Source organism: Pygocentrus nattereri, chromosome 18 (assembly GCF_015220715.1).
Source record: "Pygocentrus nattereri isolate fPygNat1 chromosome 18, fPygNat1.pri, whole genome shotgun sequence".
Lineage (NCBI taxonomy): Eukaryota > Metazoa > Chordata > Actinopteri > Characiformes > Serrasalmidae > Pygocentrus > Pygocentrus nattereri.
The window spans coordinates 8,541,397-8,558,054 of record NC_051228.1 but is presented as its reverse complement, the minus strand read 5'-3'; the positions used below and the strand labels follow the sequence as shown (position 1 = coordinate 8,558,054).

At 40.0% G+C, this 16,658-nt stretch overlaps 1 protein-coding gene across 1 annotated transcript in view; it reads right to left on the bottom strand.

Moving 5' to 3' along the window:
- slc1a3b (solute carrier family 1 member 3b) overlaps positions 1-16,024 on the bottom strand; it is a 21,550-nt gene extending 5,526 nt beyond the window's left edge. The window contains exons 1-8 of the mRNA XM_017711926.2: positions 15,869-16,024; positions 12,200-12,491; positions 10,294-10,431; positions 3,347-3,551; positions 3,080-3,122; positions 997-1,268; positions 342-575; positions 56-250 (exon numbers count right to left, since the gene is read on the bottom strand). Coding sequence (XP_017567415.1) covers positions 56-250; positions 342-575; positions 997-1,268; positions 3,080-3,122; positions 3,347-3,551; positions 10,294-10,431; positions 12,200-12,380 — 1,268 coding nt within the window. The 5' untranslated portion in view covers positions 12,381-12,491; positions 15,869-16,024. The remainder of the gene's footprint in view (positions 1-55; positions 251-341; positions 576-996; positions 1,269-3,079; positions 3,123-3,346; positions 3,552-10,293; positions 10,432-12,199; positions 12,492-15,868) is intronic.
- Between the last annotated feature and the right edge of the window lie 634 nt (positions 16,025-16,658).

The following is a 16,658-nucleotide window of genomic DNA, read 5'->3' as shown; positions in this document are numbered from 1 at the left end:
GGTGAAAGCCATTCAGTGAGGTGTAGAAAGTAAAATGTATCCAATACATGCTCACCTAATGGTTATGATTTGCCCAAAGTTCATGTCCATGTTGTTAACCTGGGCGATAAAGATTGCTGCCAGTGCCTCATACAATGCTGTTCCATCCATGTTGATGGTGGCGCCCACTGGCAACACAAACCGGGTCACCCTCTTATCAACTTTGTTGTTCTCTTCTAAGCACTTGAACGTGATAGGCAGAGTGGCTGAACTGGGAAGAGTAAAGAAAGATAAGCAAAGAGTGAGTTTCAATGTATGAGCCTTTGAGTTGTTCCATTTAAAGAGTGGATCTTGAATCCTACCTGGACGATGTGCCCAGGGCAGTGATGAGGGCCTGCAGTAAACCGGTAATGAAGATGAAGGGGTTCTTCCGTGTGAGAACAAAATACAGGGTGGGTAGAACAACCATGCCATGGATGAGGAGGCCTATGATGACAGTTACAGTGTACATCCCTAGCTGCCCTCCCATTTCAGTGAGATCATCCATCTCCACGATTTTGCCAGCGATCAAAAAGAGGATACCAATGGGTGCATACCTTAAAAGGGAAAGAGGTGACCAATGAATGAGTGGCAGGGAAGATAGTCTCACTGAAACACTGTCAGGTATTAATAATTATTAAATTTGTCTCAAGGAACTTCAAGGACGCTATCTGGCCATTCTAAATTGAGAGTCACCATTAACAAATAATTTACTTCTGTACTGGGATTAATGTGTGAACGGAAAACAAACTTCCAAATGCTTCAAAGGAACAGCATGAAATCGGACATTAAATTCAAGTAGTGAAGAACGTTTGGCAGGTTCCATAATTGCATAAGGCAAAATTCCCTCAGGAAAATAAAAAAAGAGTTACCACTCTCAACATTTCTCATTGACCTGTTAGGGCAGTTTCAGTCTAATAACGCAGTGCAGGCCTTTTCAATGCATCCTACTGTCCCATTGACAGTCTTTATACTCACCACATGATGATAGCAACCAAGCGCATGATGGCCTCATTAAGGGAGTCGAAGAAGTCCCTGAGGGCTTGGCCCTCCTCTTTCATATTTCCAATGATCAAGCCGAAGCACATGGAGAATACTACCAGCCCCAGGGCATTGACACCACTGGTCGTGCCTGAGATTGGGATGATCTCTTCGCGGGAAATCTCCTGAGTGGCATTGGTCAGATTAAAAATGCTTTCATTCACTATCACCTTCACATTGATGACCCTCTTGCCGTATTGTGTCTTGAACTATAGGAAAGGAGAAGAGACATGCCGAATTAGAAACATGGACAGGATACAGGGCTAGGAAGAAGCTTTCTCTTCTTCTCTTCAAAGAACTGCATGCTGGTAGGAATTGAGAGTATTCCTGAAGTTGGGATTCTGTGTCAACATAATGGCCTCCATAGTAGAATCTAGGGCCTAAGTGCACATAATTTACACCTACAAAAAACGCATCTTTGTAATGTACTTGATATATGTACATCCATGTCTGCCTCACTACAACTGAATTCTGTACTCCTCTGCCAAAAACTGCTGGCGCTGGTTTAGCTGGACACCCAGCAATGGTTGCGCTGTTTGACTACATACCACTGTCCAAATCACAACATATGCTGGTTTTGTTCTGTATTCTTCTGCTCAGGAGAACCACCAAGTGTAAAACCTGGTTTTGTTTGGATGGTATTGGCAACTTATTTCTCAACAACTAGGCCAAAAGATAGCAAGCTAAACAAGCTAAAAGATAGCAAGGTAAGCTGCTTTTCCTAGACTTTAAATTAAAGTATTCACTGAGGGGTTCACATAAATTTGCGGCTCTTGTTGCTAAACCAAAAAATAAAGTTGCATAGAGGTGCCAGTAGAAATTTGAATGACCAAAATGACCTTGTGGTGGAAATTTGGTGAGCAAAAACTAATCAAAAGGTAAATGTTTCTGCATTACACACTGCTATATTGTGATATTTTCATTTTTTATGACAAAAAATGTAAACCATCATGAAATCACTGCAATATACAATGATGGGTAACTAAAAGTTCTTGTTCTCCTTCTGCAGCCCACAGTTGACCTATGCATCTTGGTGAGAGAGTTAAGATTGTTATTAATTAAAGCTAAAATTATGGATTGAGCATTTGTGTATTTTGTCATGTTTCACTGTGTTGACAATGTATAACAGCAATAAGCCACTTAAGGTTGTGCATTACGGAGATTCTGCCAAGGGGTAAACCTATAAACCTTAGATGCTTTGTCTTGGATACACTAACTGCCTGTTACTAGGGGTAAATGTGAATCACATCTGTCTTTAAACCAAACTGAAACCTATATCCAGATTGGGTAAATCTCCATAACCATGAATGAGACAATATTCTCTATTAATGTCTGTAAAGTGCATTCTCTTAGATCCAGCTGGCTTCGATATTTCCCTGGGGAGAATGTCCGGACCACAGCGTCTGTCCTCACTGTCAGTGTCTTCCATGGCATTGTGTGGCCCCAGCAGTCCTCCTTTCTTGGTTTCCATACCCACCCCCCAATAACATCCAACCATGGCACTGCCGCTGTCCTGCCAAAGCTCTACCCGAGCAAGTCCAAAACACAGCTGTGTCCTCTTAAACTTACAACCCAAACCATCAAACTGGCCATTGGGTTTCATACCTCCCTTCCCAACATCTGAAGTTAACCATTTGGACCAGTAAGAAAAATGACTATACTTCATCAATGGTGGTTACAAATGATGGCATGGTTAAAAAAGCCAAGGCTCCTTCACAAGTATTGCGTATCCAAGGGTGATAATGTATTCTCTGGCAAGCTCTTTGTGTGGCCTCTGAAAAGCCAGAAAGCACTGCTTCATTAAATTTGATGAGAAACTGGTTTCCTGCACAACGGGGGACCAAAGTACAAAGAAAAAACTCTTTTGGAGAATAATACAGAGTGACTTCCCCCAAATACTGTCCCCTCACCACACCATAGTCTTGTGCAGCCATTAATTGAGGTCTTAAGAGAACATCTACTGACCGAGGAAATTAATTACATCAGTGAGTAAAAACCTCTACCCAGTAGACCTACATACCTGCTGTGTGCAAGCTTGAACCAGGTTGGGAGGAAACATGTTTCTGAAAAAGAAAGACCACAAAGATTGTATCAGCTATACATCTCAAACCATAGAACACATTGCAAAACATCATTGAGACACCAGTTCCAGCCAGGGATGCACAATAATGTTGGAATATTGTGGATAATTGCTTAACACATCATTGGCAATGAACAGATGTTTAGATCTGGATATAGAATATTGGCATCAGCCCACAATTCCCTTCCTGCGTCCTTCCTGTAGTACCTGATTAGGTCCAGGAAGGCATCGGCTGGACTGACTTGCTCAATCTTCTGCTGCTGGGTGAACTCATCCTTGGAGCCTTTGCCTGGGTGGATGATGAGGACCATGATGATGCCAATAAACACAGCGATGAACGTGGTGGTCATGTAGTAAATCACAGCTCGCATGCCCATCTTCCCGGAAGCACGACTGTCAAGTGCTGCCATGCCTGGAGAGAAGAAATGTTTATTTAGCAATTTTTCGGTAGCATGGTGGTGAACCTTCTGTCAGATTTCACATGGCAACTAGTGATGCAAACTACAAAGGATCCTTTGAGCAATTCCATAGAAGAACCACTTTTTGTTACCCTTCCTACAACCTGTACATTATGTAGAGGTTCTTATCCATCATCTGAAAGGTTGTTAAGGGAATCAAAGCTCGCTCTTCTAGGGTTATTCAGAAAACCCTTTTGGCACCTTTATTTTTAAGGGTCTAGCGCCATAATTCGTTGAAGAGTGAATGTGAAAGTTGGGCTAATGTTTGATTTGGAAAGCAAGATATTGCTGATTACTTGAGGAGCACTGAAGAAAGCTCAAGCCCAAAGAACTTCCATAATGTTATGCTCATAATGCATCGCTACAAGCTTATGAGGTTATGAGAAACATATGGGTCAGAAACCTTGAACAAGCTCTATGAAAAACTTTTAGCTATCAGCCAATTCCTTGTTCTCCAGCAGTGCAGTACCACTCTGACTGCCCTCATGAATTTGTACTGGTACTGTTCATGAGCGGATGCGTGTTTCACAAGAACCCAGCTGTGCCTTAAGATCAAGCTGTGTGAGAACTGGAAGCTAGGCTAAGTTTGTACTCTGCATAATTGATTGCTTGTAAAATTGACACGCTTCTCAGGCAAATAGAATCGTCTCTAAATGTCTCTTTTCTCTGTCAAGCAAAGAAAAACTCCTCAACAAACCTGCAGTAAGAACAGCTGTGGTAGTAAATTACTCAGGATCATTAGGCTAAGGAATGGTGGAAAGGTACTGGGGAACATATAAGCTCTGATACATGCTATCTTTATGATCTAGATTGTGGTGGTCTCTTTATTCCATTCCTGAAGCTCAGGAGTGTTTATGTGGAAGATTGATTTATGCGGAAGATCAAACTCACAATCATATCATTTGATGTCTAATGACAAATAACATACAGAATAATGTTGGGATAGGTCTAACTCGTTAGCTTTATTATACGTAGCTTGCTTCACATTTGTGATTAAAGACATTTATCAGTATACAGAAGAATATTAATGCACTTGTACATGTCATTCTTTGAATTGTTTCATTCATTTTGCTAAAAGACTGTGAGTAAAGACCACAAGTCCTCCTCAGTACTGATTATCTAAAGGCTAGCCTTAGAGTTAGCTTATCTGAAGGGGTAGCTTTCGCCTCTAAAACCTCCTGAAAACGTTTTATTGTAAACATGGTTTCCAGAACCCTCCATCAAGTCCACACTGAACATCTTGTAAAGCAGATTAATTTTGAATAAAAACTGCTGTGCTTCTAAATTTTCCTTTGTACTGGGGAACTTTTAGGCTTTTAGCACAAGTGCTACAAATGCTAAGTAGCATGAACTGTAAGTTTTAGCATAGCAACAGCAAAAACCTGACAAAATAGTTCTTCTAAGGTTCCTTAGTAAAGGCGATGGTTCTATACAGAAATAATTCATGTTTAAATGGTTCTTTGCCAGATGTAATGGTTCTGTATACAACTATTTTACCCAAACAGTTCTTTGCATGGTTAAACCATTCTTCAGATTGATGAAGAATGGGGTGTATATGGTTCTACATAGAAACTTTTTGAAAATGGTTCTATATAGCACCAAAAAGGGTTCTTCTATTGCTTCAATGTCCAGCTTATAACAATAGAATAACGCTTTTGGGTGCTAAATAGAACCATATACATCAATTGTCCTTCAATGTGAAGAGCTATTTCCCATATAAAGAACCATTTAAGCATGAAATGGGTCTATAAAGAACTCATGGTTCTAAATAAAACCATTCTCTTTACTGAAAAACCCTTGAAGAACCATCTTTGTTAAGCGTGTAGCTAAAGGAGGCATAACTTGTCAGAATCTTGCCAACGGTCAATTGAGATCTACCAAGCAAGAGAACACTGCAGAAATGAGCTGTAGTAAGTATTGCTAAGCTATAGTCAGTCTGACCTGGATGTCAGACAAGACTGAGGCTGTGAAAATGGTTTTTTTAAAGGGTTTAAGGGGTTCAGTGTGGAGACCCAAAGAAGAAAAGCCTTCATGAAAAAGAACTTGACCTGACAATACCCCCGAACACAGTCAGCTCGCCATTTTCAGCGCTGGAAGCCGCTATGCTGCGTTATCCACATTCACAGGAGCAAAAGAGAAAGCAGCCATTGTGCACGAGAGATGTATGTGTTCCTTTAATCCTGTTGGGTGCAGACCCATTAGAGAACCTTCTCTTTCAGCTCAGTCTGTTTACTCTCACTCCAACAGGCCCTCTCAGCCACACCCCTCTCTCTCATCCTCTTTAACTCTCCCTCTCTCTCTATCCCTCTCTGTCTCTCTGTGACAGGGCTGGGAAACTCCTTCACCTGCCTGGACCCCAGCGGCCGTGCAACTCTCTGTGTGTTTCCATGGCAACACCCAACACAAACTTACTCTCTTAATTCAGGAGTAAGAAACTTCAAAGACTGGATGAGACAAAACAGGCCCCTCTTACATCTCATCCTCCAGGGCCTATTCACCTCTCGCTGTAACGAACAGCGTTTGATGATGAGGCCAGTAAAAGTGTGGTTATGGTGTCTGCTGGAATGCCAAATAACCATATTCTTGAAGGTAGATGAAAAGGCTGTACTAGTGTAAGGTGCTAGCAGTCTATGGAGGATGTGTTAAAAAACTGGCAAAACATGTCATTTGACCAAGGGTGCCCAAACTTTTGCATTTGTCTGTACATTGTGGCAAGCAAAACATGCATAGTACCCTTCAATGAATTAACCATAACATAGAATGAGATTTCTGGCCAAGGTCATTCTCACTTTGCAAGGGCAAATGTCATCTAGCCACTCTGAGGCCATGAAAATGAGCTCAAAATAAGTGTAAACCTCACAAAGTTGACGTGTATTATTTGTTCTGCTCCTAAATCAACAAACAAAAGCTCTGATAATTGTTTGTCTTCGACTGTAAACTGCATGAGTGTTGTGCATTAAAAACGGCATGTCAGAGGAGTGACTTCAAATTTTAAAGTATAACATTGTGAATCAATAAAGCAATAGCTATTTATTTTTCAGTTTAAATTGTTCAAAAGATGTTTTAATGGTTGTCTATCCTATGTTAGAGGTATTGTAAATTTATCAATATAGTATTATTTTGATAATAAATCTTGTCCCAAGATGTTTTTGTCAAGTGTTGTTAGAGAAACGTTAAATTTGAAACTTTTAAGCAAAAAGGTCCTGTGTGAATTATATCTTGTATAGACATCTCAAAAGACAGAAGTCATCAGTGAAATGTTCTCCCAAAAAAAAAAAAAAAACAGCAATGGATTGTGTCAGTGGTGTTACTCATGAAACTAAGTCATTTTTTAAAATGAATTAAATATTTGGCTTTTTTTTTACACATAATGTGACTTTGAACAGTGTCATTTTAGAAAAAGCTCATCATTTAGTCACTGGTCTTCTAGTCAGCGGTGTTACAACTTTACTGTTCAACATGATTCTCAGATTGCGTCAGTGGTTTTACTCATGAAACATAAATTGATTTTAAACATGAATGTAATGTTTGCCATTTTTACATACACTGTGACTTTGAAACTAAAGTGGCTTTTTAGAAAAGCTCAGATTTTAGTAATGTTGTCAGTGGTGTTGCAGTCAGTGCTGTTAAACTGTGCTGCTTAATGTAACAATGACTCGCAGAACACATCACCAGCCACAGATTGTGTCAGTGGTGTTACTCATGAAGCACTGTGATTTTGAAAATAAATGCAATATTTGTCATCTTCTACATACAATATGACCTTAAAACTAACATTTAAGGCATATTAGAAAAACTCAGATTTGAGTCATCCCAATTGCAAGTCATGGACTCTGTATGTGTGGAACTGTTCTCTCTGTTCCCAGACTGAGTTTCCTTAGGAACTTAGCCGGGGGGTGGGGGGGTGGGGGGGGGGGGGGTTGTCTCCTCCCTCATCCAATGTATTCTGTTTCTCTGTTTTTCCATTATTCCTGTCTTCCTGTCCTGTCTCCCCCCTTGTCATATTATATGTGCTCGGACGGGTTGATCAAAATTTCGCTGGTTACTTTGGTGACTATGTGACAATAAAGGCTTCATTCATTCATTCATTTTGTTATAGTTGGCGTTGTCATAGTCAGTGGCGTTACAGCTTTCAACAGTGGTGTTACAACTTTTAACATGATTGTCAGAACACAACATCTGCCATAGGTTGTGTGACTCAGCTCAGAATTTGGCAGTTTGGTCAGTAGCGTTACAGTCAGTGGTTTTTCAACTTTCCACTGTTCAATATAAAAGACACTACGTTTGAATCAAATATCAACATTTGCTGCCCCAGTAGTTGAATGACCCATGACCGTTACATCAGTATGCATAGCTAGCGGGTCTGTTCCTCAGCCCTTGTGCTCAATAAACGCCTCAAACAGCTACCTTTATTGAGTGTGGTCATGAATGGCCACATAACGATATGGTTTTGAAAGAAGAGGTGGAGGACACTTTCTGTCTTTTATAGAAGTGAAACGAAGCAGGAGGAGGGAGAAGAAGAGGGGGTGCAGTCAGGAACTTCACACCACTGATTAGCTGCGAGCCCCAGGCCCAGGCTGGACATGACAGCGGGCGGCTTCTCTCCACAACCTCTGCTGCATTCTTCCCTGCCACTTCTAATAGTGCCAGCACAATGAAGTCACTGTCTCTGTGCCAGAACCAGCCCCCCCCCCCCAAAAAAAAAAAGACACTGGAAAACAGCGGCAGTGAATTTCACACAGATCCAACGTGGACCACCTGTGCCTTCTCAAGTGAAGGCTTAGGCTCTGACAAATACTTCCATAAGTCCTACATTTGTATTCCTTTGATTACAATACCTGGAAAAATTGGGCCAATTTAACCTCTTACATGAACAGGGCCCGCCAGCAGGCCCGAAGTGTTTTACACACTTCTATGTCCTAAGAATAGCTCAAACGGTTTGCACTGAAGTCCCTGTAGCTACTCAATAATAAGCCTTAGTATGTAGGTCTGGGATTTTAAGGGGTTAAGGCCTACTTTTTTTTTCACAGAATCTTCTCCATTGTATAAAAAGGCAATGCTAATTTAGTGCTAGCGATGTGACAGCATCCCATTGTGCTTCCAATGAGTTATTCTTACTACGTAACAGTGATTCTTAGAGCGTAACCAGCTAGCTGAAACATGTTTATCACTATTGTCCATTGTTTCAAAGCCTTAAAGGCCCATGTCTTACTTTTTTGTATGTTATTTTCATCTCCTGAGGTTCCCTTATGACATTTATGTGCGTTTATATACCAAAAACAGTCTTAATTCAATTTTCCAACCCATTTTCCAGCCTGTCCTTATCCCTCAAATATGAACAGGCTGCATCTTTAAGACTGATGAATGTAGATCTCTCTTCTGATTGGCCACTGCCTTATTTGAAAAGCATTCTGGGCTGATAGTCATAACCAGAGACCCTCCCCCAAGGAGAGACAGCAATCCTTGGTGTAAAAAGCATGAGCAGGGAGAGTATCTGAGTGAGTGAATGGGAGTAAAGGAGGAGCTCCCTGAACAACAAACCGACTGTACTGTCCTTCATCTTTAACGTGTTTTGTACTACATGGCCATTTTTAAGCGAGTCATGATGTGTGTAATACAAAAAAAACTAAAGGTTTTGTGGGCGAGTGGCAGCAGATGAAGTCAGGGCGACAGTTAGGGTTCATTTATGGCACAGCATCGGGAACATTTTCTTGTACTTATCAACTAGAACATACCTGTATACTGCTCTTTTAAACAGTAAAATAACTGAAAAAAGTCCACCGTGTGTCTTTTTTCGTACACTCGCCCATCAAAACTTTAACCTCACTAGCCAGAGTGGGCTTATGCATGTCCAACCAGCTTTAGTGGCAGCAATTCCCATTGTTTTATAACAGAAAATTTTGTTAAGTTTGGACAAAATACATTCTTAACCCCTTCAAGTTTTATTACACACTTCTAGAACCTAAGAAAAGCTGCAGCTAGTAAACCTTAGTAAGTAATAAGCCTGGCTCTTCAAGGGTTCTTTACTAAAGACAACGGTTCAATACAGAACCAGGAACATTCAAAGAACCATCCACATGCTTAAAAGGTTCTTTGCATGGTCAAATGGTTCTCCCGATTGACGGAGAAGCTGTTGTATCTGGTTCTATAGAGAACCTTTTTGAAAATGGTTCTATGTAGCACCCAAAGGATTTTTCTATTGTTACAATGCCAAGCTTGTAATAATAGAAGAAGCCCTTTTGGATGCTATATAGAACCCTTATCAAAAAGGTTCTAAATAGAACTGTCTATAGCACACTCTCCATCAATCTGAAGAAATGATGCAAAGAACTCTTTAATCATGTAAAGAGTTCCTTGAGTGCTCATGGTTTCTTATAGAACCATTTTCTTTACTAAAGAACCCTTGAGGAACCATCTTTTTTAAGAGTGCACATTTTTAATACACTGGCTACAGTGACTGTAATCATTTTTGCTAATTTAAGGTCTATTTTTTCAATGCAGCCGAAACTCAAAACAAGCCACTGTGCGCAGGCTGGGAACAGTCTTTCTTGAAACTGTAGCAATGTTTACATCTGTCTTCAAACTCTTTTTGCCAAAAAGTGAGGACAATTTGTTTTTCCATGAGACGAAACCTTTAAGTTAATGGTCAAAAATTCGTTGTAAACTACATTTTTTTTGAGAAATGTGAAGACCCACCTGTGATCAGACTGGACACCAGCAGGGGCAGCACCAGCATCTGCAGCATGCGCATCAGCAGCTCTCCGGGGAAGGAAAAGTACTTCACCTCTCTGTAGGACATCTTGTACGGCCGCAGCGCAAATCCCAGCATGATGCCTGTAAAAGACAGAGCTTTAATAGAACCACTTAATGATATACCACTTAATCTAAGCCATAAGTATTTTCTAAGCCTTGTGTCATAGCCATTGTTTGCCGCTAGTGGGTGCTGAATCAGCCCTTACCGATCAGGTCAAGCATGGCGTGGCCCTTTCACACTGCTCAGTAGGGCCTCGCCTGAATATATTACGGAAATTTTATCGATTTTTCAAATTTTCTGCATAATTTGGTCATTGAGATGTAAACAAAGTCATTCAAAGTGGTTGGCATGAAATGCTTCATTGTAGAGAAACTTATTTCCAGTCAGGGTGGTAGGAACCATATATATATATATATATAAAATTTAACATCAAAAACAAAACAACCAGTGAACGTACACATGTTCTGAGTTTTTTGATACCTTTTTTTTGCTTACAACCTTCTTATTGGGACAAATTTTGCTTTTAAAGGATACATTTCAAGTGAAAATCCTAAAACTATCATATCAAACAACCTCGTAGACGTCAGGCCGTGCATTCAGAACCATTTCATATAATAACTTTGTGATGTAGCTTTCTGAGGTTTTAAACTCTACAGATGTCTGGTTCCTATCACCACCGCTGTGAGCAATTCTAACTGGGTAAGTTTCTCCTTAATGGAGCATTTCATATCAGACCAGTCTGAATGACTTTACTTTCATCTTACTGGGATAATCAAGCTTACCCTTTAAATCTCTATGCAGCGTTTTAAAGGGCCCATAGCCTACATTTGTCTTCTATTGTAGTTTTTACTGACTGATAATGACCACTTTCCAGCCTCTTTGTAGTCCTTTTGAATTAAACACCATTTATTGTTACTATACCTTTAGGACTGATTCATGTGAATAACTTCTGTTCTGATTGGCTGCTCTGTGCTGTGTGTTATTTTAAAAACTCTCAGAGCTGAAACACTCCTTAGAACTTCAGCATGAATGGGCGGAGCTAAACTGCTGTAGTTAGGTAGATATATGTAAATGAGTTCTCGCGACATTAAAGAATCGGAACGCTTCTGTATCCCTCCGGAAGAGTTGGAGGTGGTGGCGGGGGAGAGGGAGGCTTGGGCCTCTTTGCTTAGGCTGTTGCCCCCCTTGACCCAGACTCGGATAAGCAGTTGAGGATGGATGGATGAATTGAAAACAGGCCGTTTTTTGGCTGCATTTTTGAAAGTTTGAAAATTTTTGAAACTATGTTTACATATTGCTTCAAACTCTCTATTTAAAAAAGGGAAGGAAATTCAGTGACCCATGGTGTGGGCCCTACAAAGTGATCACTTAAATAAAGATCTTTTACAGCAAACTATCACTTCTAGTCACTGAATTTGACCTTTAACTCTTTAAATTTCAAGTTTTGTTGGTCAGTTATTACTTTTTTGTATTTCTATAATTCTCCAACTACTATACACCTCAGTTACATAGGTTTATCAAGTTGTTGTTGTAGTCAAGCTAATGTAATATAAGTTCATGTATTTATGGGAGTGTAGAACTGAAATCTGGGCCCACATGCAGTTTCCTGGGTTAAATAACTTCTATTGCTACCTCTACTTCTACTTCTATTTGCTTAAAAATGTTATATAATTCTACCATGCAGTGTTAACCCCTTAAATCCTTTAAACTCGACTGATCTCTTCTATTCTTACATACGTTTATGTGTTGGTTTCTTAGTAATTACAGAATAATTCATAGTAGCTCCTGCAAAATAAGACTTAAGATTAGCAACTTAATAACAAGCCAACAGTTACAGGATGCACTTGCCAATAACGACTGCTCCAATGGTGAAGAGCACAAAAGCATTCTTCTTCAGGAAGGTCTTCACATCGTCCTTGGTGATGTCCTCCACTTTCTTCTTTGCCTTCAGGGAACGCAAGTGGATCCCTTCACGGAATCGCTGCACCCGGCTGCGCGAGCGTGGGTTCTCCCCATTGCTTTTGGTCATGGCTGCTGTCTTGTGGACGCTGGCGTTACCTCTCGCCTCCTCTCTAAGAATTAACGGAGCCCGGCTGGACAGGGCGACCCCAAAGCTTCCTGATCTTTGGTCTTTGAAGGTCTTTGCGAGAGATGAGAGGACATGTTGCACATTATTATTATATAGGCCAAGCAGTAAGCAGTACTTGTTATTGTTCAAATAAGAATGACAATCATGTTTTTATGCACATTATTGTTTATTAAACATAGGACTAAAGGTTTAGATGAAATATCTGTAGCAATAGAATATGAATTAAAGGAGCAAGATGTAAGAGGACACAACCTGTTGAGTTCATACTTCACACTCCAAACAAATAGGAGGCAACATATCACCTGAGACTTGTGGTGTCCACCCCTATCATAAGAAACAATAATATGCATAGTCCCTCCTCCTCTTTCTTCATTCCTTGCCCTCCTTACCTCCAGGCTAGAAGAAATGTTGCGAGCTCATCATCAAACTTTATCACTTTACTACGGAGCCCCGCTAATAAAATGCTGTATAAATAAAAAATAATGCGTGGCCATGCGTTATTAATGCATGGGGATGAGATCCTAATACACGGCCACGACTTAGTAAGGCATGGGAATGAGATGATTATGTCTTGGCCATGACATAATAAGGCGTGGGAACGAAATCATGGCTTAATAAGTTGTGGCCACGCATTAGGATCTCGTTCCCATGCTTTACTAAGTTGTGGCCACGACTTAATCATCTTGTTCCCACACCTTACTAAGTTGTTGCCACACATTATTTTTATTTATACAGAATGTCACCACTGGGGTTCCATACTTTACCCACCAAGAGCTCTCTATGGCGCTGGAAAGCAACTCCAATGTTAACTCTAGTTTTGCGTCTAACTGGGGGTATTACCATCAACTTGACTGACAAGAAGTTAGAATACGTCCTCAGGGTAGCGCTACGTCTTCATCCTCTCAAGTTGGACTGATGGCAGGGTTAACACTACAGTGACTCACTATTGTCTCTTGAGGTATAAAGTGGTATTACAAGACAGGACGGTCCAGGGCTAGCTGGTTAGCATGCTAACTTCAATAGATATCTCTGCAGCATGATACATAAATGTCTGACATTACATCAGAACTGTTATATCTTCATATTTTGTTATAATTTCTGTCAGTTCTGGAATGTTTTAACCAAAAACTCAAACTGCAACTAAAAACATGACAGAGATAGCAGACAGCTAACAAGCTAGAAGGCTTCTTTAGAAATGCTAAGGAACAAGCTTTAAGTTTAAGTCTTTATGTAAGAGTCACTCTACATGGGCAATGTACAAAGTAAAAATATGTATTCTGACTGTCAAAGTGAAGCACTGACTGTGTTTTAGCTATAGATGCAATGAAATGCTTCCATGCACCACTGTTAGCAAGGTGCTAACTAAAAACTGGACCTCTATAGCATCAGATATAGCACTGTGGTAGTTATTTAATAGCCAATAATAAAGTGAAATGATGGCATCAAATGCTTCTGTGTGAAATGTGTGGCTGAAATAAAGCTGCATCTGGCTCTCAATGGAAACAAAAGAAAAAAAATCATGAAATGACTAAAATATCCAGTCCCAAAAATGACAGTGTGGCCAAGCACAATATGATGGGCGACCCACTGTCCATCTGATTCACTACATACAGAGCCAAAGAGTTTCCCACAGAATCTGCTAGAGAAAGAGAGCAGCACTGGTAACCAGTGGAATATTCCAGAACAAACTGCTTTGGGTGGCCTCATTGTGTGGTCATTCCACCATCAGAATGGACGTTGACTCAAAAATCATTTATTTAAAAGAATCAATTAAAACTTTAATCTTTAGGTTTAACTACGACACCATTGGCTCTCTGTGTGTGAAATATTGTGACTCTGTGTTGAGCTGCTAGCGAGCAGTGATGGAGTGAGAACCCCTTGCTGTGAAAACAATTCACCACTTTCCACAAAGACGTCCGCACCGAGATGAAATGGACAAAAAAACGGAAACCTTTCTTCATGGCAAAAAATCTTGTACTGCCACTAGGGCTGGGCAATATTTCCGAAAAATATTATATCAAATGATAGATTTTCATAATATACAACACGCAGCACAATATTTTTTTCTGAGATGTAATACGTAGAACGTAGAACTCATTTGAGTCAGTGGTTTACAAACCACCCTGCACTAATTCCAAATAAGCAGGTCATGCACAATTTGTAATGAAACATAGTTAGTTATGGTTCTTTAAGTACTGATGACATCCACGATATGCTCTGAGAAGCGTATTGTGACATAATTTATCACAATAATGATAAAATCACATTATATTTCCCAACCCCTAACTGCGGCTATAAAAAACAGCATTTAAACACGACAAACGATCTTATAAATGTTGACTTGCTTGCCCATCTAAGAAGTTTTGTAAGTCATACACATTTCCATCAAAATACATTACTGTTGATGAAAGTTTATAATATTTAGCCATGTTTAGGCACAGTTCACCCAAGCGATCTGTGAAAAGAGACTAATCAGATCCAACCAGTTCCCCTGTTCAGAAGCTCCTGATGGCTTCAGATGTGAAGCATGAGGAGTTTGAGAGTAAGTAAAAAATGATCAACTAAGAATCTAAAGCTTTTTTCCATAAAAGATACTGTAGTAAGGATACATTACTGCAAACTAATACAATGTTCTCGAAAACCCATTGGATGTCAATGATGTTGGTGGCTGGCAAATTGACTTGACAGTAAAATATGAATGAACTTGAACTAATCACTGCTTGTTTCCTTGCTTTTTGGCTACGGCATGGCAACCACTAATATATGCATGCATGCCTTTCCAAGCAAAACAGTTCAACCTTTGCACATGAAAGTGAAAAGAATACAAAACTGAGTTCTTCAAATGAAGACATGGAAATAACGAAGCTCATTAGGGTTCGTTCAGCCTGACAGCCGCTTTGACAACAAAAAAAAACGGCTTCTGACCCTACAGGTGCACATGTGCTTTCGTAAACAGCTGTGGAGCACAATTAGATGGGCCCACTATGTATATTCAGTCTGTTGCAAATGCACGTTGACAGAATAAGCACTACAGAACTGAAGTGCTCTGCTCTTCTGTGCCAAGCATCTGGCTCCTTTTCAACGTGTCAGGGAACATGCCACCTCCAAACAATGATTACATTCATTTGACATGAGTTCTCACTGCAAAAACTATGCAAAATGTGCCATTTTCTGGCACTTTAAAAAAATTTGAGGTGATTTTCTAACTTATTTAAGTCATTTTGCAGTTTAACAGCAGCATTGATGCACAACTTGCTAAAGCAAAAGTGCTGAAAACTAAAAGTAAAGTTTTTTTTGTCCCATTTGAAACAAATTGGAGCACATTCTCATCAATATCTTTGGAATACTTTCCTCAAATAAGCACCATGGATTCCAAAACAACATGCAGGTGGTCCGAAACAGATTTCTAACACAGCTTTGGCACTTACCCTTCTCTACACCCTCGACCTCCTCTCTGTGCTGATGCTGGAAGACTGAGCTGGACCAGCAGTGGAACTTGGCTGTGCTGCTGATAGAGTGTGCTGAGCCGTGGAGGTGATGCTGCCTTCAGCAGCCAGTAAAGGGGAGGAGATTCCAAACCCAGAGTGAAGGAGGGGCTGAACAAACTTGATCAACATTGAAAAAGAAGGGTGGGCCACTTACCCTTTCTTGTGACGTTGGTCTGGTAGTAACCCACCATTGAAACTGGATTATAAGTAGGGCACAGGACTGAGTGGGTGTATGAATTTCACACCAGTAAACATGAGACTACACTCTTTAAAAAAGGGTTTTTCAAGGGTTCTTTAGTAAAGACAGTGATTCTATAGGACAGCCATTTGCATGCATAAAGAGTTCTCTGCATTGTCAAATGGTTCTTCAGATTGATGAAAAAGTTGTTGTATGTGGTGCTATATATAATATTTTTGAAAATGGTTCTATATATCTCCAGAAGGGTTCTGCTATCATTACGATGTCACACTCGAAAGAATGGAACAATAGGACGCTTTTTGGTGCTACATAGAACCAATTTTCAAAAAGGTTCTATACAGAACCAGATACAATACATTCACACACAAAGCTGTGTCCAAAAAAGTCTAGGCATTGTGCAAATGTGAATAAAATGCAATGATGTCCAAATCATTTAAACCTTATATTTAATAGAAAATAGTACAAAGACAACATATCAGATTTTGGAAAAATTTCGAGAAATTTTATTTCTTTTTGAAAAATGTATGCCCA